We start from the raw sequence: 24447 nt of genomic DNA, 5'->3' as shown, positions 1-24447 counted from the left end.
ATCCACACTACAGTCTCCTGATCTGGCTCTCCCAGATCCCGACTTCCTTATTCTTTCCTGTAAATGCTTCTTCTCAGACCTTCAATTTTTTACTGAAGTTGACTGACAAATCATATTTTTACCATTGAAACAACACTTTATTTAAAGTCAGTCTGTTAGATTCCTGATATGCATGTTGCTTTGCAAAGGTATTACAGGAAAACTTGTACTCAAAATGCACTGAAAGCAGCAGAGAATGCAGAGATGGAAAAAATGCTCATGTCTTGAGGATAGAGTACTGGACTGGGACTTTATTCCTGGCTCTGCAACTAGCCTTCTGGGTGGCCTTGGGCAAATCACTTCACCTCCATGTGCCTCAGTTATACCATGTGTAAAAGGAGAACAATACTGACCTTGGTAAAACGCTGCGGATGCAAAGCACTATATAATAGCTAAGTGCAATCATCAAGAAAAGACATGAGTTAGGCTGCAGATTCCCCATTGAATGAGCATACTTAATATTTGGCACAAAAAAGAACTATCTATATTAATAGAACTGGCAGAATACTGCAAAACAACATGAACATAAAAATCGGTTTGGACATATGAGTCTTACTAGCACAAATATTTATAGAAAGTGATTTTGCTTTCCCTGGACACTTGCATCAGAAGCCTGATTCTAAGGCTATGTCTACTCTGCACTGTCGTTGGTAAAACTTTTGTCGGTTAGGGGTGTCGAAGAAACACATCCCTCATTGACAAAAGTTTTACTGATGAAAAGCACCGGTGTGGACAGCGCTATGTCAGTGGGAGATGCTCTCCCGTCGACAAAGCTACTGCCCCTTGCTGGGGGTGGTTTTATTTTGTCAGCAGGAGAGCGGCTACACTGCATAGACTGACCTGGTCTAACTTGCAAACTTAGGTTGATGCAAGGAGACTTGCATTGCTCTATTTGTTCATGTGCCTACCACCCAAATCTGTCTCTGGGGCATTTGTGTCAGACATTACAGCAGGGCAATAAAACTACCTCCCCGAATGGCATGGAGCCATGGTCAACCTACTGAGGTTAACACAGTTCATGCATAGACACTGCATGACTTGTCATTTCTATTGCTAGAATCTCCCGAAAGGCACTGCACCAGGTGGCAGTGTGTAGCACACTGGGATACCTGCACCACACTTTGCACTGATGCAAGCTCTCCTGGTGAGTATGCTGAGCACTGATGCAAGCAGCCAACTATGCATGCACCCCAGAGAGAGTCACATTTTGGCAGCTGTGCACTGACAAAACTTGGTTGCCCCTGAGCTCCCTGCTCTGAGCTGGGCCACTGGCCTCCCCACTCGGAATTGGGCTGCCCCCTACCCCCATCCCCGGGCTCCCGGCTCCCCGCTAAGGGTCGGCAACTTGTGGGAGGGGGGCACCAGCTAAAGGGGAGGACATGTGACCTCCCCATGTGACTCGTCCCTGCCCCACACCCAGCCTGGGGCCCCTGCGTTCTCCCCATCCCCTCCCCATTCCACGTTACCTGGGGGGGGCTCTGTCCTCCCGCTGCGCCAGCTCCCCCTGGCATGTTCGGCTGCTCTTCCTGGCAGCCCGGCCCTGGAGCCACTCCCCCATGCCCGGTGCAGCACAGCAGCTGCCTGGGAAAGTGCCTGGCTGCGGCGGCAGCAGGCTGCCTTCCGCTCAGGCTTGGCTTCCAGGACAGCGGCTGAGCAAGTCAGAGCCCCCCTGCGCTCCCTGGCATGCTCAGAATCGGCTCCTGTCCTCAGAAGCTGAGCCTGGGCAGGGGGCAGCCTGCTGCTGCTGTAGCCAGGTGCTCGCTCTCCCAGTCAGCCGCTGCTCTGCACCAGGCAGTGGCCCAGCAGAATGTCTGGAAGAGGAGAGGCTCTTGCCCTGGCCCTTCCTCTCCCTGACTGGCCATAGGCGTGGGAACTACGGGTGCGGGGGGTGCTGCAGCAACCCCTGCTGCTGGCCCCGCACACTCAGGCTCCTGGCTACCGGCCTCAGCTCTTGGGGGAGGGGAGGGAGAACCGGACAGGCAGGGCCGGCTCCAGGCACCAGCCCACCAAGCATGTGCTTGGGGCGGCGCCTGGAGGGGGGTGGCGCGGCGGGGCGCTCCGGCCCGAGAGCGGGGCACGACTGGGCTCGCCGCCCTCCGGCCGCCGGGGAGAGCGGAGCCGCAGCGGGCTCGCCGCCCTCCCCCGGCGCTCCGGCCGGTTGGGGAGAGCGGAGCCGCGGCCGGGCTCGCTGCCCTCCCCCCGGCGCTCCGGCCGGTCGGGGAGAGCGGAGCCGCGGCGGGCTCGCCGCCCTCCCCCCGGCACTCTGGCCGGTCGGGGATTGCGGGCCCCCGGCCGGGCTCTGCGCCCTCCCCTGCCACAATGGGGGTGGGGGGGAGGGCTGGTGGCTTTTTTGTCTAGGGTGGCAAAAAAGCCAGAGCCGGCCCTGTGGACAGGGGTAATGGGGGGCTGGTTTTCAGCACCCCCACTATTAAAAATGTTCCAGCGCCACTGTACCAAGGCTGGCTGTTGGGGGCACTTGACCCTTTGTGCCCCTCCCCCGAGTCGCTACTGCCAGCGGGGAGCTGCACATGGAGCTAAGCCCGGGTTTTCAGCCCCCCACACTGCCTCTCTTAAGTCAGTGGAAGTGCTCCTGGTGAGGACACGCACCACTGTCAGAAAGAGGGTAGTGCGGACATGAACCACCGTAGTAAAAGTTTGTAGCATGGACATGCCTGCAGGAGAGCTTGTGCAGAGGCTCCTGGGCAAAAGGAAAGAAGAGCCTGGAAATGAGAGGCTTGATGCTGGAGGGTGGATCCCAGGTAGGACTTATGGATGAGGAGTCCTGGGGCAGTGGAGCACTGGGGGAGCCTCTTGCAGCAGACTTGAGTGGGGGGCCAAGCCCAGCTTTTAGCAATGACTGGACTGAGGGATTGCATACAGGCAGATAACTGATACAAAAGGTTCTTTAGTCAGGATTCTTAGGTTGCTCTACTGCCTGTGCTAAGCTGTCAAGTGTTAAATAATTTACACTGAAGGTGCACTAACACAGAGTACTACTGAAACCTGGTGAGTGTTAAATAATCTATAACGCATCACTCTTAGGCCTTGTCTACATTGGCAAGTTTCTGTGCAGTAAAGCAGCTTTCTGTGGTGTAACTCCCAAGGTGTGCACACTGCCAAGCCACTTAGTGCGCAGAAACTGCGCAGTTGCAGCGCTGTAAAAAAACCACCCCAATGAGAGGCGTACAGCTTTCTGCACCGGGGCTATGTGCCACGGTGCCAGTGTAGACACCCTGGTCAATTACAGCACTGCGATTGGTCTCCGGGAGGTGTTCCACAATGCCTGTTCTCACCTTTCTGGTCATTGGTTTGAACTCTACTGCCCTGCCCACAGGTGACCAATTGTGAGCCCCACCCCATAAATTCCTTGGGAATTTTCAAAGTCCCCTTCCTGTTTGCTCGGTGACACATTCAGTGGTCTCAGCACATCTTTCCAGGTGACTATGCCTGCTCCATGCACCAGGCGATCCCCCGCTTGGAGCAATGCCAAGCTGCTGGACCTCATCAGCATATGGGGAGAGGAGGCTGTCCAGTCCCAGCTGCGCTCCAGCCATAGGAATTATGATACCTACGGACAGATTTCATGATGCATGACAGAAAGGGGCCATGTCCAGGACACACTACAGTGCAGGGTCAAAGTGAAGGAGCTGCGGGACACCTACCATAAGGCGCTGGAGGCAAACCGCTGCTCCGGTGGTGCGCCCACGAGCTGCCGGTTCTACAAAGAGCTGGACGTAATACTCGGTGGTGACTCCACCTCCACTGCAAAGAGCACTGTGGATACTTTGGTGGCTCATGTACCAGTTGCGAGTTGACCGAGCCAGGAGGAGGAAATCTTGGATGAGGATGGGGAGGGGAAGGGGGAACCAGAGGCAGAGGATGACTTGGAGGCCAGAGATGCATGCAGCCAGGAGCTCTTCTCTACCTTGGAGGAGGCTAGCCAGTCACAGCTGTCAGATGTTGGCGAAGCACAAACAGGAGAGGAGGCCCCTACTAAGTGGATTTAATTTTGGGAATCACTGAAGGGAGATGTTGGGGGCAGGAGAGTTGCACAAAGCAGGCTTGTGTCTGTATGATGTGTGTACCACCACATGCCTAGTCTGAGCGGCAGAACAGGGTGTTGATTGACTCCCTCTCCAATGACAGGGCAGCTCTCATTCTCGTGTCCTTGTGCCGCAGGGCTGGGGCAAGCTCTTCACACAGTCCCAGTCCCAGACATGCATGATGATGTGATCCCAACACTCAGTGCTTGTTTCCCAAGCCCAAAAGTGGCGTTCCACTGTGGTCAGCCCCTCCATGAATGCCACAACAGCGGTTTCCCTTCAGTGCTCTCTGAGCGGCACTGTAACTGCCAGCGGTGTAACTCTGCCAGTGTAAACATACCCTTAGTGATCCATGTCCTTTTTTCTCCTGAAGGACGATTGTAGGAGATTGAGATAGTAAGTCCACCTATCAACCTATTAATTAGCAACAAAATTGTCTGGTGTGAAGTTTTAGAGCAGAGGTTCTCAGAATGTAGTGGACTGTGGAGAGCTGACTGGCTGGGTTGCTCTGGTTTCTTCTTGTTTCCAGTTGTTACATTTCAACATTATGTTCAAAACTGCCAACATACATTAGATACTTAGCTTACATGCAAAAGTAATACTAGCAATCACTGTAGATTTTCATGTTTATTTCATATTTAAGTGAATAAGAGCATAACAAATAGACATTGAAATATCAAAACCCTTTTGGTGTAGAATGGTTTTTGGGGGGAAGGGAGCATAGAACTTGGGAGATGGGCTGAATATTGGGGTCACTGATCTGGGCTAGGCAATGGGGATGAGGACAATTCTGCATCCCATTGGTGTTGATCACCCTTAATTCCCATTCATGTCAGTACTGCTTGTGGGTGTCAATACCTCACAGGCTCAGACTCCAGGGGAGGCATCAGACAGATCTGCTTTCCAGCCCTGCACCCCTATCAATCTCTCTACTTTCTAAACAGCCAGGCCCTGCTCCTTGGAGATGTTAAGCTTCAAAAGCAAGAGTCTAAGTCTCATATACCTGCTAAGTCTTGTCAGACTGAGGCTCCAACAGGTCACCAGATGGAGATACTACCTCTAGCAGAGGTGCGCTCTTCAGGCAACTCTGGGTCCAGGTATTCCCTACCTTTTCCCTCTGTGTGTTGCTGATAGGAGCTAGGATATGGTGGGAAGAGAAAGTTGAAGCCAAAGCTGACTGAGAAGTGGAGCTTCTCTGGTGGCCCTACTGTGGTTTGCCAGAAGGGAGCTGTGGTGTGACTCAGGGACTCCCATAGCTGAAGGAAGCAGAGTGGGGAGAACGTGGATGGAGGAACCTGGAAAATGCAGCTAATGTTTTTTGAAGCTCTGGTCTAGTTCACCAGAGTGTATGTTTTGGGAAATGGTCACTGCATGTGTGTGTCTGCCACCCTCCTCTTCTCTGTGCTTCTTATAAAAACAAGAAAAGAAACAACACTTTTCCTATAGTGTCTTTTCAAAATGGAATTGTGACGGGTTGGATCACAGAAACCCCCTTGGGAGCTGCCACCCAATGTACCAAGACTACCCCTGCTCCTGTTTTCCCTGCCAGCTTAGGACTCCAGCACCCTGTCTTGCTGAATTAGACACTCCAGTCCGCTTCAACACAGACCCAGGGTCTGAATCACTTGTCCCAAAGCTGCAAGTTTACCTGAAACCAGCTCACAGGAGTGTGCTTGTCTTTAGCACTCAGATGCCCAACTCCCAATGGGGTCTAAACCCAGATAAATCCGTTTTACCCTGCATAAAGCTTATGCAGGGCAAACTCATAAATTGTTCGCCCTCTATAACACTGATAGAGAGATATGCACAGTTGTTTGCTCCCTCAGGTATTAATACATACTCTGAGTAAATTACTAAATAAAAAGTGATTTTATTAAATACAGACAGTAGGATTTAAGTGGTTCAAAGTAGTAACAGACAGAACAAAGTAAGTCACAAGCAAAATAAAATAAAATGCGCAAATCTATGCCTAATCAAACTAAATACAGATAATCTCACCCTCAGAGATGCTTCAGTAAGTTTTTCTCAGACTGGACACCTTCCAGGCCTGGGCACAATTCTTTCCCCTGGTACAGCTTTTGTTCCAGCTTAGGTGTTATCTAGGGGATTCTCCATGATGGCTCCTCTCTCTCTCTGTTCTCTTCCACCCCTTTATATATCTTTTGCATAAGGCGGGAACCCTTTGTTCCTCTGGGTTTCCACCCCCTCCCCCCACTGGAAAAGCACCAGGTTAAAGATGGATTCCAGTTCAGGTGACATGATCACATGTCACTGCAAGACTTCATTACTCACTTGCCAGCACACACATATACAGGGAGACTCACAGGTAAACAGCCATCTGCAGACAATGGGAGTCATCAAGATTCCAAACCATCATTAATGGCCCACACTTTACATAATTACAATAGGCCCTCAGAGTTACATTTTATATTTCTAGTTTTAGATACAAGAGTGGTACATTTATACAAATAGGATGATCACACTCAGTAGATTATGAGCTTTGTAATGATACCTTACAAGAGACCTTTTGCACAAAGCATATCCCATTTGCATTATAGTCACTTATTATCAAATTTTTTATAAAACTATCCCAGTTACATTATATTCACTTATTATCATGTTTTTATAAAACCATGTAGACTGCACAACGTCACAGGAATGATCTGGTCTTTCGACATGCACAAGATGTTAGTCTTATAGCCTGAGCTATCCCTACAGCTCTGGCAGTAAAATAACCCAGGTGCTAAGTTTTTACTGCAAGAGTCATAATTTCATACTGAGTCTTAAAGGGGGAAGAGAAAAAACGGTAAGCATATCACTTTGTATTGAGTGAATTCAGTATAGTCCTTCAATCTAGATTAAAAGTACCTTCCTCTACTAGGTCTGAATGCAGGTGATGTGATAGCATTTACTAAGTAACCTATATGCTAGACCACAAAAGTTTTCAGCCCCTACAGAAAAAGGTTTTCTAATTTTTTTTATTGCATGACTGAGCATTTAGTTAAACACATGATCTTAGCTCAAAGAGCCAAGAAGGAGGGTGCATTTTCTTAGATCATGTTTCATAATACACATGCCGTATGTGCCAGACATCTTATAAGCCTTATACTTTTTCAGCCTGAGTTAAAAGAAAAGCTAACACTAGAGAAATAGGAAATCAGCTGATTCTCCTTGAATGTGGAAAGGGCGAATCTCTGTGCATGAGCAGAGCACCCCCTTGAGTACAGATGTAAAATTCCAAAGAGAAATGTCTTTTCTGAGACAGATCAGGAAGCCGTGCATAAGTATTAGCAGCCAGGGCCAGGGAGACTATGGCGCTTTCTAGTGGATAACAGTGAACCAGATGAGATTTTCATCAGGAGAGAACAGATCCTTATGGAGGCAAAAGCTGATCAGAGTAACTGACATGGAGGCAAGGGTTACAACTCCCTCTTCAACTCCTTTCTCCCAGTGACAACATAAAAGCAGGACCCTCATCCACCCCAGAACTCAATTCAGAAGATTGGAGAGAGGGACATCGCTAACAGATGCAGCACTGCCAACTCTTGTGATTTTTATGTGAATCTCACAATATTTGGTGTTTTTTCTTAAAGGCCCAGTGGCCGAAATCAAGAGATGGCAATGCAAATTTCAGGCTTCATTTATTATTTGGCCTGGCTCATGCCTTTGAAATAATGGGGGTTGGCATTGCTGCAGATACCTTTGCCACTAAACCAACTGCCTCTCCACTCCCAGTGACAGGTGGAAAGTGAGGGGGGAAGAACACCCCTGCTCAGCAGCTGCTCCTTATTAAATGCTGCTTCCTAACGTTTTTTCTATATGTGTTTGAATCCCCTGTGACGAACTTTGTAAATACGTTTTTTTCAACAGGTAAGATAGTATGATCGTGTTTAAGCCATTGTAGGTAAAATTCTCCCTGTTCAGAGGAAACCACACAAGACCAATACAACGCTGAACTCTCTCAGGGACATTTCATGGAAACACTTAAGTGGTTCAAAGGCTTTGGGTGGACCCTCAGCCGAGGGGTGAATTTCCTTCTGTGTGAATAGATAATTTCTCCCACTTTGCCCTCTTCAGTTTGCTAGTTTCTGGGTTTTCCACTTCCCTTCTGTAACTCTCCAAGTTCTGTACTTGCCTTAGGTTCATTGAGCTGCGGTTTGTGTCATGCAGACAAGCCCTGGAAATAACTTCTCTGTGGTATATAGCAGTGGTTTTCATACTTTTTTTTTCACGGACCACTTGAAAATTGCTGAGGGTCTCGGCGGACCACTTAATGATCTTTCCAAATATTGTTTATACCATTAGCTAACTATTGTAAAGTGCTTTGGATAAAAGCGCTATATAAAAAAAACTTAATAATAAACTTTTTTGTTCTACAAATAAAAGCACACAACTCATATTTTAATATCAGTAGTCTTACCTTTCTAAAGCGATGGATGTGCCCTCTCATCCCCACCATGGCAGCCCCCAAGCTGGGGCTGGGAAGGAGGGGAGTCTCTCCTCTGCCACAGAAATGAGGCTGGGAAGGAGGGGGATCTCTCCCCTGCAGCCGCAGCCCTGGAGCTGGGGAAAGTCACTGTGATGGGTTCAGTCACAGAAATCCCCTTGGGACTGTCATCTGATGTGCTGAAATTACCTCTGAGCCCATTTTCCCTGCCAGCTTGGGACTCCAGAACCCTGCCTTGTTGAGCCAGACATGCTAGCCTGTTGCAACACAGACCCAGGGTCTGGGCGATGCCCCCAAAGCTGCAGGCTTTAAGTGAAAACAGCTCTGCAGGTTACCTGACTCCAGCACCCAGACACTCAGCTCCCAGTGGGATCCAAACCCCAAATAAATCCATTTTACTCTGTATAAAGCTTATACAGGGTAAAGTCATAAATTGTCCACCCTCTATAACACCGATAGAGAGATATGCACAGCTGTTTGCTCTCCCAGGTATTAGTCACTTACTCTGGGTTTACTAATAAACAAAAGTAATTTTATTAAGTATAAAAAGTAGGATTTAAGTGGTTCCAAGTAATAACAGACAGAACAAAGTAAGTTACCAAGCAAAATAAAGCAAAAACACGCAAGTCTAAGCCAAATACATTAAGAAACTGATTACAGATAATACCTCACCCCCAGAGATGTTCCAATAAGCTTCTTTCACAGACTAGACTCCTTCCTAGTCTGGGCCCAATCCTTTCCTCTGGTACAGTCCTTGTTAGTTCCAGCAGCCATCTCAGGTGGTAACTAGGAGTTTTCTCATGACTAACTGCTCTTTGTCCTGCTCCACCCCCTTTTTATAGCTTTTGCACAAGGCGGGAGTTCTTTGTCTATGCTTGGCCCCCACCCTTCCTTCTGAATGGAAAAGTACAAGGATTAAGATGGATTCCAGTATCAGGTGACATGATCACATGTCCTGTGGGACCCCAGCCTCCATTCTTCCTGGGCTGGCTTACAGCTACACAGGAAGGTTTGCAAGTAAACATAGCCATTTACAGTTCATTGATTCTGAAGCATCCTTAATGGCTTCCACTTAATATGTTTACATCAGCAATACAAGTTTATAACTTATTCTCCTAATTTCAGACATAGAAATTATTCATGCAAACAAATAGGATGAACACACTCAGTAGATTATAAGCTCTGTAATGATACCTTACAAGGGACCTTTTGCATAAAGCATATTCCAGTTACATCGTATTCACATTCATAAGCATATTTTCATAAAGCATGTGGAGTGCAATGTCACAGTCACCTCTTTCTCTGGCCGCCGCAGCCCTGCACATCCCAAATTCCCCCACCCCCTCTTCTCACCCCACTGCCCCCCTCCCCTCTCCCTCCTATTCCCCCCAAGGCCACCACCTCACCGTACATGTGCGTCTTCTCCAGGGTCCAGGCACCTAATTAGTGGAGCCATGCCTGCGTGGCTCCACTAATTAGGTGGATGGCCCTTCATTCTTTCATGTGCAGCTGCTCAGGCACGCACCTTAGAGGGAACTATCCACAGACCACCTGAATGGAGCTCGTGGACCACTGGTGGTCCACAGACCACAGTTTGAGAACCTTTGGTATATAGGAAGGCCTGCAGACCTGAACTGGTGAGCATGGAATTGTTATTGAAACATGATTCTGTGCTATTTGAAAGAAAGAACTCCTGCTCCCATTCCTTGGATGAGAACATGAGAGCTCAAATTTGTTCTTAAAGTTGAAAGCAAAACCTAGAGTACTGTACTAATGCCAGTGATCTGTCTTGCATTATAGATCAATTGCACTTGGCAAGTCTGACCTAAATATTTGCATTCATTTTTCTCATTTTATTAGAGAAAAAATAATGAATTACCTTACAGGTAATCTCCCATCTCTTCCAGACCAAAAGATATAGAGATAGGTATGTATGAGATGTCCCAGGCAGAGTCACTGTTGTTTTGAGATGAGAGCTGGGGACTGGGAGTTAATTCTTAGATTGTGTGTGACCTTGATCTAATCACTTTCTCTCTCCATGCCTGAGTTTACCCCAAATTAGACATAATACCTCCTACCTCACAGCAATGTTGAGGCTTAAATAATGAGTGTCTGTAAAGCACTGCAAGATTGCAGATGAAAGGTGCTTGAGAAGTGAAAATTATCTGGGCATCCACTGAAAATATGAGTACACTGGCCCTTTAAGTTAGGGGTGGCCAACCTGTGGCTCCGGAGCCACGTGCGGCTCCTTGTATAGGCACCGACTCCGGGGCTGGAGCTACAGGTGCCAAATTTCCAATGTGCCGGGGGGTGCTCACTGCTCAACCCCTGGCTCTGCCACAGGCCCTGTCCCCACTCCACCCCTTCCCGCCCCCTCCCTTGAGCCTGCTATGCCCTCACGCTGCCTCCTCCCCACCCAGACCCTCCTGCGTGCCACAAAACAGCTGATCAGGAGGTGTGGGGAGGGAGGGAGAGGCGCTGACTGGCAGGGCTGCCAGTGGGTGGGAAGTGCTGGGAGCGGGCGGTGGGGGGAGAGCTGATGTGAGGCTGCTGACATATTACTGTGGCTCTTTGGCAATGTACATTGGTAAATTCTGTCTCCTTCTCATGCCCAGGTTGGCCACCCCTGCTTTAAGTGATAAGTCTCAGGGGAAATATAGAGCTGTATTCTCCTGCCCCACAAGAATTCCTGCATAGAGAATAGAAAACTGAGTTTCCACTTGCAGAGTTTCCTGCTCTCTCTTCTGCCAAGGGAACCCTCCCTCTGCCTCCCACTGTAGAATGGGCAAGAGGTTCAACCACCCCAACTTATAGATCTCCCAAGATACCCAGGCCTCTATGTGCCCTGAAACAGAAGTGCTGCCATTGGCACAGTCCCCTCAATTAGTGTACAGCAGCAGGTGTGGAAGGCAGTCTACAGGCAAATGTAATACCCAAGTGCTTTTCCTATTGGAATTCCACTGGGTGTGGAGGAGAAAATGCTTAACTCTCCTCTGCTCCATTTTTTTTTGCAAGGCTCCTGCTAGGTGGAAGAGTGTCTATGAGCCCAAGGAAAAGGGGGAGTGAGCTGTAGAGTCGGTATTCCCCTTCCTTCCACGTCTCCTCTTGTTGTTCTTCTCCATTCAGTGGATCCTATGGTCAGTGAGTCTGGGTCAGTGATTCAAGTTGCACACCAGTGTAGAGATACTTTCTAACTGGAAAACTATTATAAAACCAAGATCATTCCAGCAATGTTTGAATTCAGCTTCATGTTTTTAAAAAGCAATTTAATGATCTTGCAAGATACAGCACAGTTACTGTAGTTAATAGTCATGCAAATATTGTGACTTGTAAAAGTAACATAAACACGTTTCCAACCTTGTGGGATTTCCTTTCAATGCATGAGAATTAAAAGAGCTGGAACTTCATATAATTTTTCATCTAGAGAGATAGAATAAAGGAGACTAAAGAAATGACTGGGGAGACATGAGTGCATATCTGAGAAAAGAATTTGGCCCACGTTTAATGGGGAAAAGGTGAAGGGTTTCACTTGTTTGGCTGTCAAGATAGATATCTATATTATGAGTGTTTTACAAAGGGGAGTTTGTAATAGACATTTCTGGGGCTCAGAGCCAGATTGCAGCAGCTTTATATCAGGATTGCTTTGGATTCTGCTACAGTACTTCTAACATTAGAGAACCACACCTCTGTTATCACCAGCTGATATGCTTATAGGAAAAGGAAGAATGCTTTAAAAAAAAATCTGTTATAACTCTTGACCTTTTTATCACCAATACAAAGCTGAATGTGGTTGATTCCAGAGCATCAGTAATATTTTTCCAGGGTACGCTGAAAACAATATCTTGTAACAGTGGGTCACCACACTTAGGAATCGGATACAGTACGTGTGTATGCATTAAAGCACTAGAAAAGAGCCTTAGCAGCAGCTAACAGATCCTGCATAGCAAAAGCTAGGGAGAGAAGTTCACACAACAGTTCATGGAATAAAAGTTTGTCCTCAGTCTGAGGCATGAGCCCAAACGCCAAATTTGGATCAGAATCTCACTGGGCCATTTGGCCCATGCAGCCCTGAGATGTGACACTTGGGTCCAAATCCAGATACCAACTTTACCAAAACTTGGGTGGAATCAGATCCAGGATTCCAGTTCAGGTCTCTCTTAAAATCTGATTTTGTGCATACTGGATGCATTCTGAAAGGTACGGAGTGCCATTAATACCCATTGAATGGGAGTTGAGAGCAGCCAGCATCTTACAGGAAGCTTTGCCATTGACTATGAAGGGGCTAAGATGAGGTCTTTGTACCAGTTCTATTTTGGCCAGACTGCTTTGCCCATTAATAATGCACTTATGAAGCTGCTGTTAGGATCTTAACAGAGAACTGCCCGACTCTTTAGTGGTTACTGAACTTTGACTTTGAATTAATGAAGATCCTTTCTGCAGGGGAATAGATATTGTCTCTAACAGTAACAGTGCTTCCGATACGAGGTTGCAGGATATAGATTTTGGCTCATTTTTTGTAATTAAAAAAAATAACAATATAGATTCTGCATTGGTGTTAAAGTTATAGTAATCTGACCACAGCATATATGCTTCGTAGAGGAAAATATAACAGACAACTCCAAGGACTATAAAAAACAATCATTAAGGGTACTTTAAAGTGGTCACACTGATCCTAAGACTATATGTATTACTGTAGCACCTCGGAGCTCATTATGCTAGGGGCTGTACAAACCCAATAAAAGGACAATCCTGGTGGGAAACACCTGATACCAACCAAGTGATAATTGCTCCCCACCTCCAAGTAAACTATATGCTGAGTATCTTCCCTTTATCTCTAGGTAAAGGTTATAGGAAAGCTTGTGCTAAAACTTAAATGACATTCAAATACAAAGCTTTAATGGTATGGGAGACTTCCAACTAGCCAATGCAGCCTTACAGCTCTAAGAATGCAGAGTCCTATGATTATCTCACACATACACACTTAAAGCTGTACTTTGCTTGTATAAGCTTCCAAACTCGCTTCCTATATTTTGACAGTCTCCTCCTATATTTCATTGAGATAATCCTGGTCAGCATATATAAGAAAGCCGGTAAATAAACTGTCTGTCCAGTAGGGATCATAAAAGAGCCCGTTTTGTTCCGAGTAGAAGATCTGCAACCACACCTCATCATCCTGTTTCAGGGAAATAATGGTTGATCCAGAGGCCACATCGTGGTTACCAGTGTTGGCATCAAATGTCTTTATTCGGTATTGCCCGTTGTGGACCAACCCAATGGCCAAGTGTTTATTGGCCAAAGTTATGTCGTAAGTGAAGTAGTAAATACCAGGAATGCTGCATATAAATTTCCCACTGGAAGCATTATAGTGCCCTCCTTCATTCATAAGGATCTTGTCAAATTTGATGGGCAGCCTCTCTCTCGGGTAGCTTTTGGTGACTGCGACTGAAAAGGCAGATTTGGCTTTTTTGGTGTCACAGCTGCATGGTCCTGGCATACCAGTATCGCCCTTTTTCCCTTTGGGTCCTTTCTTTCCTTGCACTCCATGTTTCCCATGATTTCCCTTAATACCCTTCGGACCTCGTGGACCTGCTTTGCCGATGGCGCCTGCTTTCCCCTTTGGTCCTGGTTTGCCTGGGTTTCCAGTTCTGCCTTGGGGACCTAGAAGACAAATTGCCTTCAGTGAGGTTTTTAGTGAAAAATGTGATCAGGTGTGAGGGCGGTGTTATCATTACAACACTAAATTATCATATGGGAAGAAACCAGCCAGGATCCCCATCTATGGGCGATTTTAATGAAATAATACCTGGGGCTGGATGGGTACTGAGATCTGTCAATCATGTTGCCTTTTCTAACACAAACATTCAGAATGTACATTATAACAAAGGAACCTCAGTTTTGCTCACATTTTGCAACAAATTTAAATGAGTACTGCTGGAAGGGTGCAGAGTGAGCCTGACAATGTTAGAAAGTGACGTCCTCCATTTATCCATGGACAACACAGATAGAAATAGTGCAGGCTTCCCCCCCACACCATCCTCTCTTGGTGCCGCGATCCTCAGTTGCAGAGTAGAAAGAGAGTTCAGTTCACATGTCCGTTTGCCCTTGGCATCTCTGCTGAAACCGCCAGTTAATACTGACTGTGATGGGAGTTTCTGTGCCATAGACATTTGTTCAAAGAAACAGGATGTAAACCTCCCAACACCTGGCAGGGACGGTCTAGGTATACTTGGTCCTGCCTCAGTGCAGGACTAGATGACCTCTCAGGGTCCCTTTCTAACTCTCAGGGTACTTAAGCTCTGGAATAGGCTGCAGAATCCCCATCACTAGAGGTTTTTAAGAACAGGTTGGATATTGTCAGGGATGGTCCTGCCACAACACAGGGGGGCTGGACTTGATGACTTTTTGAGGTCCCTTCCAGCCTACATTTCTATGATTCTATGAGAAGGGTCCCACTGCGCATCAATGTGAAAGAACAGAGCCTAATTTAAGACAGGATTCACCTTGTGGGTGTAAGAAGCAAAAGGAAGTCGGGAAGGTGACAGTGAGAGAGAAGAATCTGGCCTTCATTACCATACTATCTGAATACCTTGAAATCTAATGTATTGATCCTCACAGCACATCTGTGAGGTAGGGCACTGCTATTATCCCCATTTTACAGATGGGGAACTGAGGCAGAGCGAGGCTAGGTGACTTGCCCAAGGTCACAGAGAAAGTCTGGCAGAGCAGGGAAATGAATATAGTCCTGAGTCCCACACGAGCCTCTTAAACATTGGTCCATCCTTCCTCTCCAGCCACTAAACATGCTGTCTCACGAAGAGAAGACTTTACAAAATGAAATGCTCCTACAGCCACTTGGCCTATGTTGGAGTAATAATGAGCTATGAGATAACATAGCAAAATCTCACTTTGGGAAGGGTCAGCAATAAGAGATGTCACCTAGGACTTTCTAGGCAGGCATGAAAGAAAAGAATCATGGATCTCAATTACTGAGAATTAATTAGTGTGAAATAAAATTCCCCCAGTGGTTTAACATGACCTGTTTGGAACAGGGTGCCTTACTTAATTCAGTCACTGTTTTATCTGAGCCTCCATTTTATTTGCTCAGAACCTGCGGAATCAGATCATCTGTATGTAAAATAGAATTACTTCCACCTTCATTTTGATCAGCTTTGAATGCTTTAGGCAGGAATGCTTGAATTACCCTGTCTCTGAGTACAGAAAGATAGTACCGAATTCGAGTCAGACCTGGGCCCCTTTCTGGGAGCTGCTAGATGTGAGACTGAGCTAGGAGCAGGGCTGGAACTGCTAGACAAGACAGTTGCATGACAGGTGAGAAACGTCAGGTGAAACCCAGAACTGGGACAATGGCCTAAGTATGGGTTTGGGAGCATAGGTGCTGGAACTAGGGCTGCTCGCTTGAAGTGGTTTCCATCATATAGAAGGTTTACAGTTTGGTTCAATGGCTCTCAGCACCCCCACTATATGCTCAGCACATATGTCTGGGAGCAGCTGTTTTTTTCAAATCTCCCTGTGTTTTCTGAACCTCTACTCTTCACCAGGATAGCCTGAAGTGTTAACAAAGCTCTAAGAGGCAGTTCCCTCTTACCTTCCTCTCCATGCTCTCCTTTCTCCCCGTCCTCGCCATCTTTTCCATCCTTCCCTGGAAACCCCATTCGCCCAATTATTCCTGGAGACCCTGGTGCTCCTGGAGGGCCAGGAGGGCCCTGTGGCCCTGGCATGCTGCATATAAGCTGGTGGGAACCTTTCTGAAATTCTCCTTTAACAAAACCACTGAGAAGCTGATTAGCTACGCAGGGCACGGTCCAGATGAGCAGAACCACAGTGATCATGGTGAAACCTGTCATAATGAAACAGAGGGGTTTACTGACATGTACCATGGCAGGCCAGTATACACACAAAAGTATCCCTACCCACCTTGCCAGGGGGTGGGGGTAGGAGAAGGAGTGTTTCTCCTCTCAATTGGGGCTAGTTGTATTGTTTTGGTGGCTGGAGGAGTGAAGTGAACAACCCCATTTGAATCTGGGATCCTCTCTATTGGACAGTCACATTGTTACTCTTACCTACACATCAATTTTCCTCTTCCCCTAATGAGAATGCCCCTGGCTTAACCCCTCTCCTTTGTTCTCTTATGACCTCTGCATTGAAATGGACTGGACAGCTGAACCTTATCTACTCCAAGATCACCCCCAAATTGGGGTTTGCCAATCTGGTTACCTGAAATGAGGGGGGGACAAGCAAAGGGATGGGAAAGCAGGTTTGAGGATAACAAAAAGGGCCTTTGTTTCCTCAGACCCCTCTTTCTTTCATCTCCTGCTGTCACCTCTTTCCCCAACCCTTATCATTATATCTCCTTCTTTCTTTGCTATTTCTCCTTTTTATGCTTGATCCCTGAAAGCTGTGAAATGCAGAGTAGCAGTAATGGCGTGGGGTGAAGGGAGTGATTTGCTGCCTATTAACAGAGCTAGAATCCTTACTGCTGGACTCTCATGTTTCTCATTACTCAGGGATCTAGAGAGGTAACTCCTGAATACTCCAAGGGATTCCTGAACTGTCAGCAGCACTTGTCAAGTGTGGTTGAGAAGTTGAGAACTCTACCTATTTTCACTAGAAAGCTGTTTTTTCAGATCCATTTATTTCCCAGTCTGCCAAAATCTCGGCTAAGATTTTTTTTTTAACTTGCTTTTGCCCAAGGGCTACAAATCCAACATCCACCTCTCCTCACTCTTAGACTTGCTGAGCAAAGATCAGGGGGTAGCCGTGTTAGTCTGTATCTACAAAAACAACAAGGAGTCTGGTGGCACCTTCAAGACTAGTCTTTAAGGTGCCACCAGACTCCTTGTTGTTTTTGAGCAAAGATGTCTGTCTACCCTTCTGATTCCTTATCATGTCTCCATCAATTCCAGTCCACAGCAAGCAGCACACTCTACAGCAGGGGTCGGCAACGTTTGGCACGCGGCTCGCCAGGGTAAGCACCCTAGCGGGCCGGGCCAGTTTATTTACCTGCTGACGTGGCAGGTTCGGCCGATCGCGGCCCCCACTGGCCGCGGTTCGCCGTCCCGGGCCAATGGGGGTGGCAGGAAGCCGCGGCCAGCACATCCCTTGCCCGCGCCGCTTCCCGCCACCCCCATTGGCCCGGGACGGCGAACCGCGGCGAGTGGGGGCCGCGATCGGCCGAACCTGCCGCGTCAGCAGGTAAATAAACTGGCATGGCCCGCTAGGGTGCTTACCCTGGTGAGCCGAGTGCCAAACGTTGCCGACCCCTGCTCTACAGCGTAATAACACACATCAGAGTCTCTCTGACTCTGAATATAGGCTGCAGCTGTTATCTCCTCACAGCTGTCGGAGCTGGCAGGAGATCACTGACATTCTTCAGTACTTTATTCTCTGCCTCTTCACTTCCCCCTCCAGGATCCCCCATCTTGCTTTGCCTTCTTTATACTGTATTCTCATCCCCTGATGTTTTCCTAACCTCACACCAAGTCGGCTCATTTTCCCTCCCTCTATTTTTTGTGCCTCCGTGTTGTTTGGTTAAGAATTCTAGCTCAAGCCTCACTGGAAATGGGTACCATTAACTAAAATCCAAATCTGGTTGTGTCTGTTTCCTCTTGTAGTTCCTCCCCTCTCCCTGACTGTTACATTGAGGCAAATTCTGCTCTTAGTTACATCTCTGTAATCCCATTCACTTTCATGGTGTTTCATGGAAGTTAGCCCATTAGCATGTAAAATAAACCGATTTAAATGTAATAGCAGAGGCGTCTACTCACTGATATACAGTATTTAATCTGGTTTCAGAGTATTCCAGATTCTGATACCCTTTACACCTATTCAGTGATACCACTCATGGAGTGAGGAGCAACATGCTGTAAGTGAGGGTGACAGAAGAGGGACCTAATGATATAATTTAGAGACAATTATGACAATATGTGAATTAGGGGCCTGATTCTGTGAGGTGCGGAATGAGGGCATTGAGCGCCATGTAGGACTGACTCCTTCATTGTGCTTATATCTCCCTCAGTAAAATTTTTTGTATGTTAAAAAAGGTGGAAGCTGAATTTCAGAAGTAAGTGGAGGACAACAGAAATTCTGTATACCTGTTATACAACGTAAGGGCTTATCTACTCGGAGAAATTTTACTGTATAGCTATTGCGAATAAACTATTCCAGAATAGCTCCCCAAAATTCTATTCCAGAATAAAAGTGATTTTTCTGGGATAATTACTCCACTCACAAAGAAGTTAAAACAGATAGCGATAGATACATGTTTAATTTTAGGTACTTGTATGGCCCCCATTACCATAGCATCTGAGTGTATCACAATCTTTAATGTATTTATCCTCACAACTGTGAGGTAGGGCAGTGCTATTTTACAGATGGGGGGACTGAGGCTCCAAGAGGTCCCAGCTAAATCCTCAAAGGCATTTAGGTACCTAGCCCCCACTGAAATCAATGGAAGTTAAATGTCTAAATACCTTTTGAGGAGCTGGGCATTAGTGACTTGTCCAAGGTCACACAGGAAGTCTGTGGTGGAGCAGGGACTCAAACCAAGGGTTCCGAGTCCTAAGCTAGTGCCTTAACTGCTGGACACCCTTCCTTCATGTTCAGCAAAGTACTTAAGCTGTGCTGCTGTAGGGTTTCAGCATAGACACTCATTACAGTAGCGGGAACAGTTCTCCTGTCATAGTTAATCCACCTCCCTGAGAAGCAGTAGCTAGGCTGACAGAAGAATTCTTCCATCAACCTTTTGCTGTCTACTCCTGGGGTTAGGCTGGCTTAACTGTGTCGCTCAGGGGTGTGGATTTTTTACACACTGAGCAATGTAGCTGGGTCAACTTAACTTTGAAGTGCAGACCTGGCTGCAGTTAGATAATGCCAACTGTCTCACAAGGTGGTGTCTTCTCTGTGTACATCCCATAGGAGATTCTGAATGAGATAAACCCCATCATAATCTAAAACCAGAACATTTGACTTCATATGTTAATTTTAAACAACAATACCCCCTCAAACTCCACTTTTGAATAATTATTAACTACAGAGGCTCCTGAACCAACCCACCAGATATAATCACCCATTTATATCCTGCTTAAACTGGTGATGGAACTGATTTTTGACTGCATTTTGGGCAGTCATTGAGCAAGATGTTACAGTCCAGTCATGAACTCTTTTTGTGGAGATCGAATGAGTACTACAGAGTCTCTGGAGCCAAGAGATTGACTTTCTAAAAGCAGAGTTAGTCTTCTGTTTTGATTACTAACCACAGGCTGAGGATAAAATACTAGCCAAGTCAGAATTCTTTACCCATTGTATTCCTGTGTAAACAACCTTTTTGAAAAGTCCTGGGGGCTTCCTTTCCTATTTTTACCATGAGTTTTTAAAATCTCATTTGGTTCACTGAGACACAGGGCCTGAAAGCTGCCCCCTTGTGCTTAACTCATGCATCTGATCTGTGTTCTCTGAACCTGGCAGGAACATGCTTTACATGATGCTATGGACATCAGAAATTAATATGTGTGTGCGGGCGGGATTTGCAGAAGCGTGTAAACCTCTGCAAAATTTCCAGCATGGTTGTGTGTTTAAATCTCTATAGAGGAGAGGAGTTTGACCCTTCCTTATTCAGAAACTTTAGAAAATGTCATTTCAATTGAATGACATTCAATTGAATGTCACAGATGTAGAACTGGTGAGAAACTACATACATTCAGCATGGTGTTTACAAGAGAGCCATCTGTAGTGATTGGGAGCTGCATCACAGGCCTTCAGAATCCACAGTACCTCATTTTAGATGCCAATTTACCTCTGTCTGCCCCATACAAATCTCTAGTTATCTCACCTTTACCATTGCAGATTATTGACAGCAGAGAAGCCAAGTCAGAAAGGGTGGTGCCTAACTCCTATTGAAATCAGGAGGTGCCTAAAAATTGAAGGCAGTTAGGTGCCTAAATACCTTTGTGAATCCTACCCAATGAAGTAAAAAGATATCACTTTAATATTCCTGAACTATGGTATTTATTGGGTCTGCCAGGTTAAAAGGTTTAGTATGCTTAATTAATGGACAAAGAGAGAGGTACACATAAGAACACAGTCCCTTCCCTTATCATAGAGCTTCCTCACCCTAGCTGTGACAGATACCCCTCTTTCTAAAAATATATAAGATAAAAGATTCATCCATCATCCCAGTTGGATTTTTCTTATCAGATGCTTATGTTCTACTAACTTAATATAAGATTAGTTTTTGTTCAATCTAACCAGCTTCCAGACAGTTCTCTAGGACTCTTTTCTGAATATCTGTAGGTAGGCAAAGCAAGTGTAGTTAAATGGACACAGATACAAGCTAGAGCATTAATTGTGACAGTATGAACTCTGTTATCTGTTACCAGGCGCTTCTAGTCAATAGGAACACAGCAGTCTCCTGGGGCTACATCCAAAGCCTATTGAAGTCAAGAGAAATATTCCCATAGACTTAAAGGAGCTTTGGATCAGGTTACTGATGCTCTAATTAGCCTAGACATTAGAAACTGAGATTATTATTAAAAGTATTGTGCAAAACACACATCTAACGTCCTTCCCTGCTCACGCTCTCTGAAGGGGAGGGAATATGTAGTATTGTGTCCTCCAAGAGCCACGTAACTTCTTATTGCAAATCCATTGGGAAACTATGTTACAAATTAACATTGTATTGAGTGCCCCACACTTTTTCAATGTATATAATTAAGAACATGCAGAGGAGCGAGAGACATAAAACAGATCTCTGGAAAGAGTTCAGTTCCTGAGCTATTTTGATCATCTCATTCCTGTGTTCTTTCTAGCTTAATACATATTTAAATTAATTTACGGCTGGTGAAAGGTGTCAGATTAATAGCGTTGGAGATTGAAACCACAGAACAGGTATCACCGTGGGCAGATGAATAAAGACCTTTGCTCAATGTCCAGCAACAACAATAATAATAATAATAAAAAGCAAATAGAATGGTAGGATACCTAAGGAATGACACTGAAAATATTATGATACTACTGGTATGCCCTGGAATTCTGTTCAGTTCTGTTCACCCATCACAAATAGGGCCTAATGGAAATAGAGGGCATTCTGAGCAGAGCTGGGCAGGGAAATAGTTTTCCTGTCCCACAAAAGTCTCTGAGATTTCAAAAATGTTCCCATCCTATTTTGGGGCAAACCCAAAACCTTTTGAGAGAGAGAAACCCTCCCAAACAGCTGAGTAATTAGGGAACTCAAGAGGGCTGTGGGAGAGCAGTCTCTGCTCTGCCTGATGCAGAACCTGAGTCTTTCACACCCCAGATGAATGTCCTAACCACCAGGCTTTTGCACATATGGGGCAGGTATCTTGCTCAGTGGATCCTAGACCCAAAAACTTTTTGTGAAAAGTTTCAGTTTTGTTGAAAAATTCCCAACCCGCCTTAATTCTGAGACCGGCAACAGAAATAGAGGCATGGATAGAATTCCTTATGAAGAGAGACTGAAAAGAGGAGGGCTGTTTAGTTTAGAGAAGAGATGAATAAAAGGGAACAGTATGGAGTTGTACAAAATAACAAATGGCATAGAGAAAGTAAATTGAACACTTTGGTTTACTTTGTCATAATCCTAGAATAAGGGCACAGTGGATGATGAAAGGCAGCCAATTTAAAACCGATAAATGCTTAATTATCCTGTGGAACTCATTGCAACAAGGTATCCTTTATAGTAGTAATTAGAAAAGAAAAACAGGACTTTTGGAAGGGATATAATGCCTCGTGCTTCAGGACATAAGCCAATCACAATCTTGTTAAGTTTAGGAAGAAAGCCTCCCTGGGGGCAGGATAGATGCCCACTGAGGGATTCCAATTCTCTCTCTCTCTCAGCTTCAAAAAGCATATTGGAACCAGATCAACATATGACCCTGGCCTCTCCAAACTACAGGCAATGGTCCCAGTAGCAAAGGTCAGAAAGAAAAAGTTTGGCATATTTCATAAGATTTCAGTTGAGATATTACAGTTTGAACAACATTCAATGAGAATGTTTTCTATATTCAGGGTGTTGTTGAATGTTTGATCAAAAATATATCCCGTGTGTAATAATACACAGCACTTGTAAAGTGTCTGACAAACATCAGCTAATTATTGGAAGCTCTTCAGGGCAGGGACTGTCTTTGTTCTGTGTTTACACAGCACCTAGCACAAATGGGTCCTGGTCTGTAACTGTGGCTCCCAGCTGCTCCCACAATACTGGTAGTAAATAATAATAATCCTCTCATTACCCCTTCAGTTTAGTAATGTCATTTTAATACACTGATTTTTCTGGGGGGAAATGAGAAGTGACTTGCCTAAGACTATGGAATGGGTCAGTGTCAGAACTCAGGTATTCCTGCTTTTAGTTGTGGGGCACATTGTTAGGGAATACGATACGGCAACTATAAATAATATTATAAATATTATAGGAAGTGAAAAGAGAATCCAGGCAAGAAAAAGTTTTGGCCGGACACCACGAATGAGCCATGGATGAATGGTTGGAAGAACATCCTTTTTATTGTCATGTACCATAGTTAACAGTGTTTCTCAAAGTGGTGGTCCGCAGACCGGTGCCGGTCCGCGAGCCATCGGCTGCCGGTCTGCGGCGAGTTTCCTCATAAGAGCGTTGAATAGGATAATATTATGGCACCGGTCCCTGGCACATTGGGGGGAAAAAATTGCCGGCCCCCCACATCAGATAGCTTGAGAACACTGCTATAGTATACATTCTTTATTGCATTTCAGCTGCCTTGGAAATGTAAAGTCAGAGTAAAAATCCTAGAGCGGTTTATCCAAGTAGGAAAGTGGTTGTGTGGTGACAGATGACCTGACTCAATGGTAAATTTCCTTCAAGGAAGCTAAAAAGTACAAGTTGGAGGTGGGGGGTGTTTGAAGGGGATGAGTGGGAGGGAACCTTCACCACACAAATGACAATTGACAAATGAGGCTAAAAATATATGGTGTTCTGTATTGCCTGAATAGGGACTGTAAGCTTTGACCATGCAGGCTATTAACTGGTGTTGCATGAATTATATTTCCTCCCTGCTGCCTTATGACCTTACAGTGTCTTCTAACACCGATTTGTAAGTTAAAAGATTAGCTAAATCCTTGCATTCCAATGTTTCCCATAAATATTTGGACATCTGTTAAATAAAACAACAACCTCCTCACCCCAGATTCTTGCGGTATAATTCAAAAGGTCCTAATGTTCTTAAAATGACTGATTTCCCTTTTATTATAATTCTCATTACTGGTCATTATAATAAAGTATCACCCTAATGATAGCAGCAAAGCACTCGTCCACACAAAATAAAACAATTATTTGATTTAAACAAGGTGTGCAATTAATAACTAGGGTGGCATGTTTAAAATGGATCCATTTAATCGCTTGTGTAGCTCAGTGAAAGTCAGTAGATTTACATCGGGTCTGAATTTGGCCCATCGTCTGTTGTTAGGCAAAATGCTGATAACGTTACACTTCAAAAAAAGGAGAACAATATCCTTACGCTTTGGGTTGCATTACTGTCCCTACCATTAAGCAAGCAGCTGATGCCTGTGCCAATCCCTCAGTAGCTTGGTGTAGAAAACCTTATTATACAAGTCACCAGTTAAAGAACAGAGAAAAAACTTCCCTGGGCTGGCTGAGCCCCGAAAACTCTATGATAAGCATTTTCCCACTGTAATATTTATTTTAATTCAAGACTGTTGCCATTAAGGATTCCTTTGCATAACTTGGAAACCTGACTGCTCAGTAATCTAGACCTTATTTAGCCAGTGTTTCAAAGTTAAGTATTTAAAAAAAAAAAGGGGGGGGGGGGAAATTCTACTTACCAGCACTAATCTCGTCAGTAAGATCTTGACCTGCACTGGAAAATCTACTGAATCTTAAGCAGATGTTTC

General features: G+C 45.5%; 1 protein-coding gene across 2 annotated transcripts; it reads right to left on the bottom strand.

Moving 5' to 3' along the window:
• Positions 1-13573: 13573 nt before the first annotated feature.
• On the bottom strand, positions 13574-16379 carry C1QTNF2 (C1q and TNF related 2). 2 transcript variants are annotated; one of them, XM_065410081.1, is made up of 3 exons: positions 16136-16379; positions 14134-14151; positions 13574-13965 (listed from the first exon to the last, which is right to left on the bottom strand). In XM_065410081.1, the coding sequence occupies exons 1-3, from the start codon at positions 16377-16379 to the stop codon at positions 13574-13576; spliced, it is 654 nt and encodes a 217-aa protein (XP_065266153.1). The 2 variants fall into 2 exon arrangements, with proteins under 2 accessions (XP_065266153.1, XP_065266152.1); XM_065410080.1 differs by having other exon boundaries at positions 13574-14187.
• Between the last annotated feature and the right edge of the window lie 8068 nt (positions 16380-24447).

Source organism: Emys orbicularis, chromosome 8 (assembly GCF_028017835.1).
Source record: "Emys orbicularis isolate rEmyOrb1 chromosome 8, rEmyOrb1.hap1, whole genome shotgun sequence".
Lineage (NCBI taxonomy): Eukaryota > Metazoa > Chordata > Testudines > Emydidae > Emys > Emys orbicularis.
Note: the sequence above shows the minus strand (reverse complement) of the source record. Positions and strands in the feature narration are given on the sequence as shown.

Coding starts and splice junctions, on each gene's coding strand:
- C1QTNF2 (XM_065410080.1), bottom strand. CDS start 16,379: ATGATCACTGTGGTTCTGCTCATCTGGACCGTGCCCTGCGTAGCTAAT. Junction 14,188..16,135: donor AGGAGAGCATGGAGAGGAAG/GTAAGAGGGAAC, acceptor TTTGTCTTCTAG/GTCCCCAAGGCAGAACTGGA.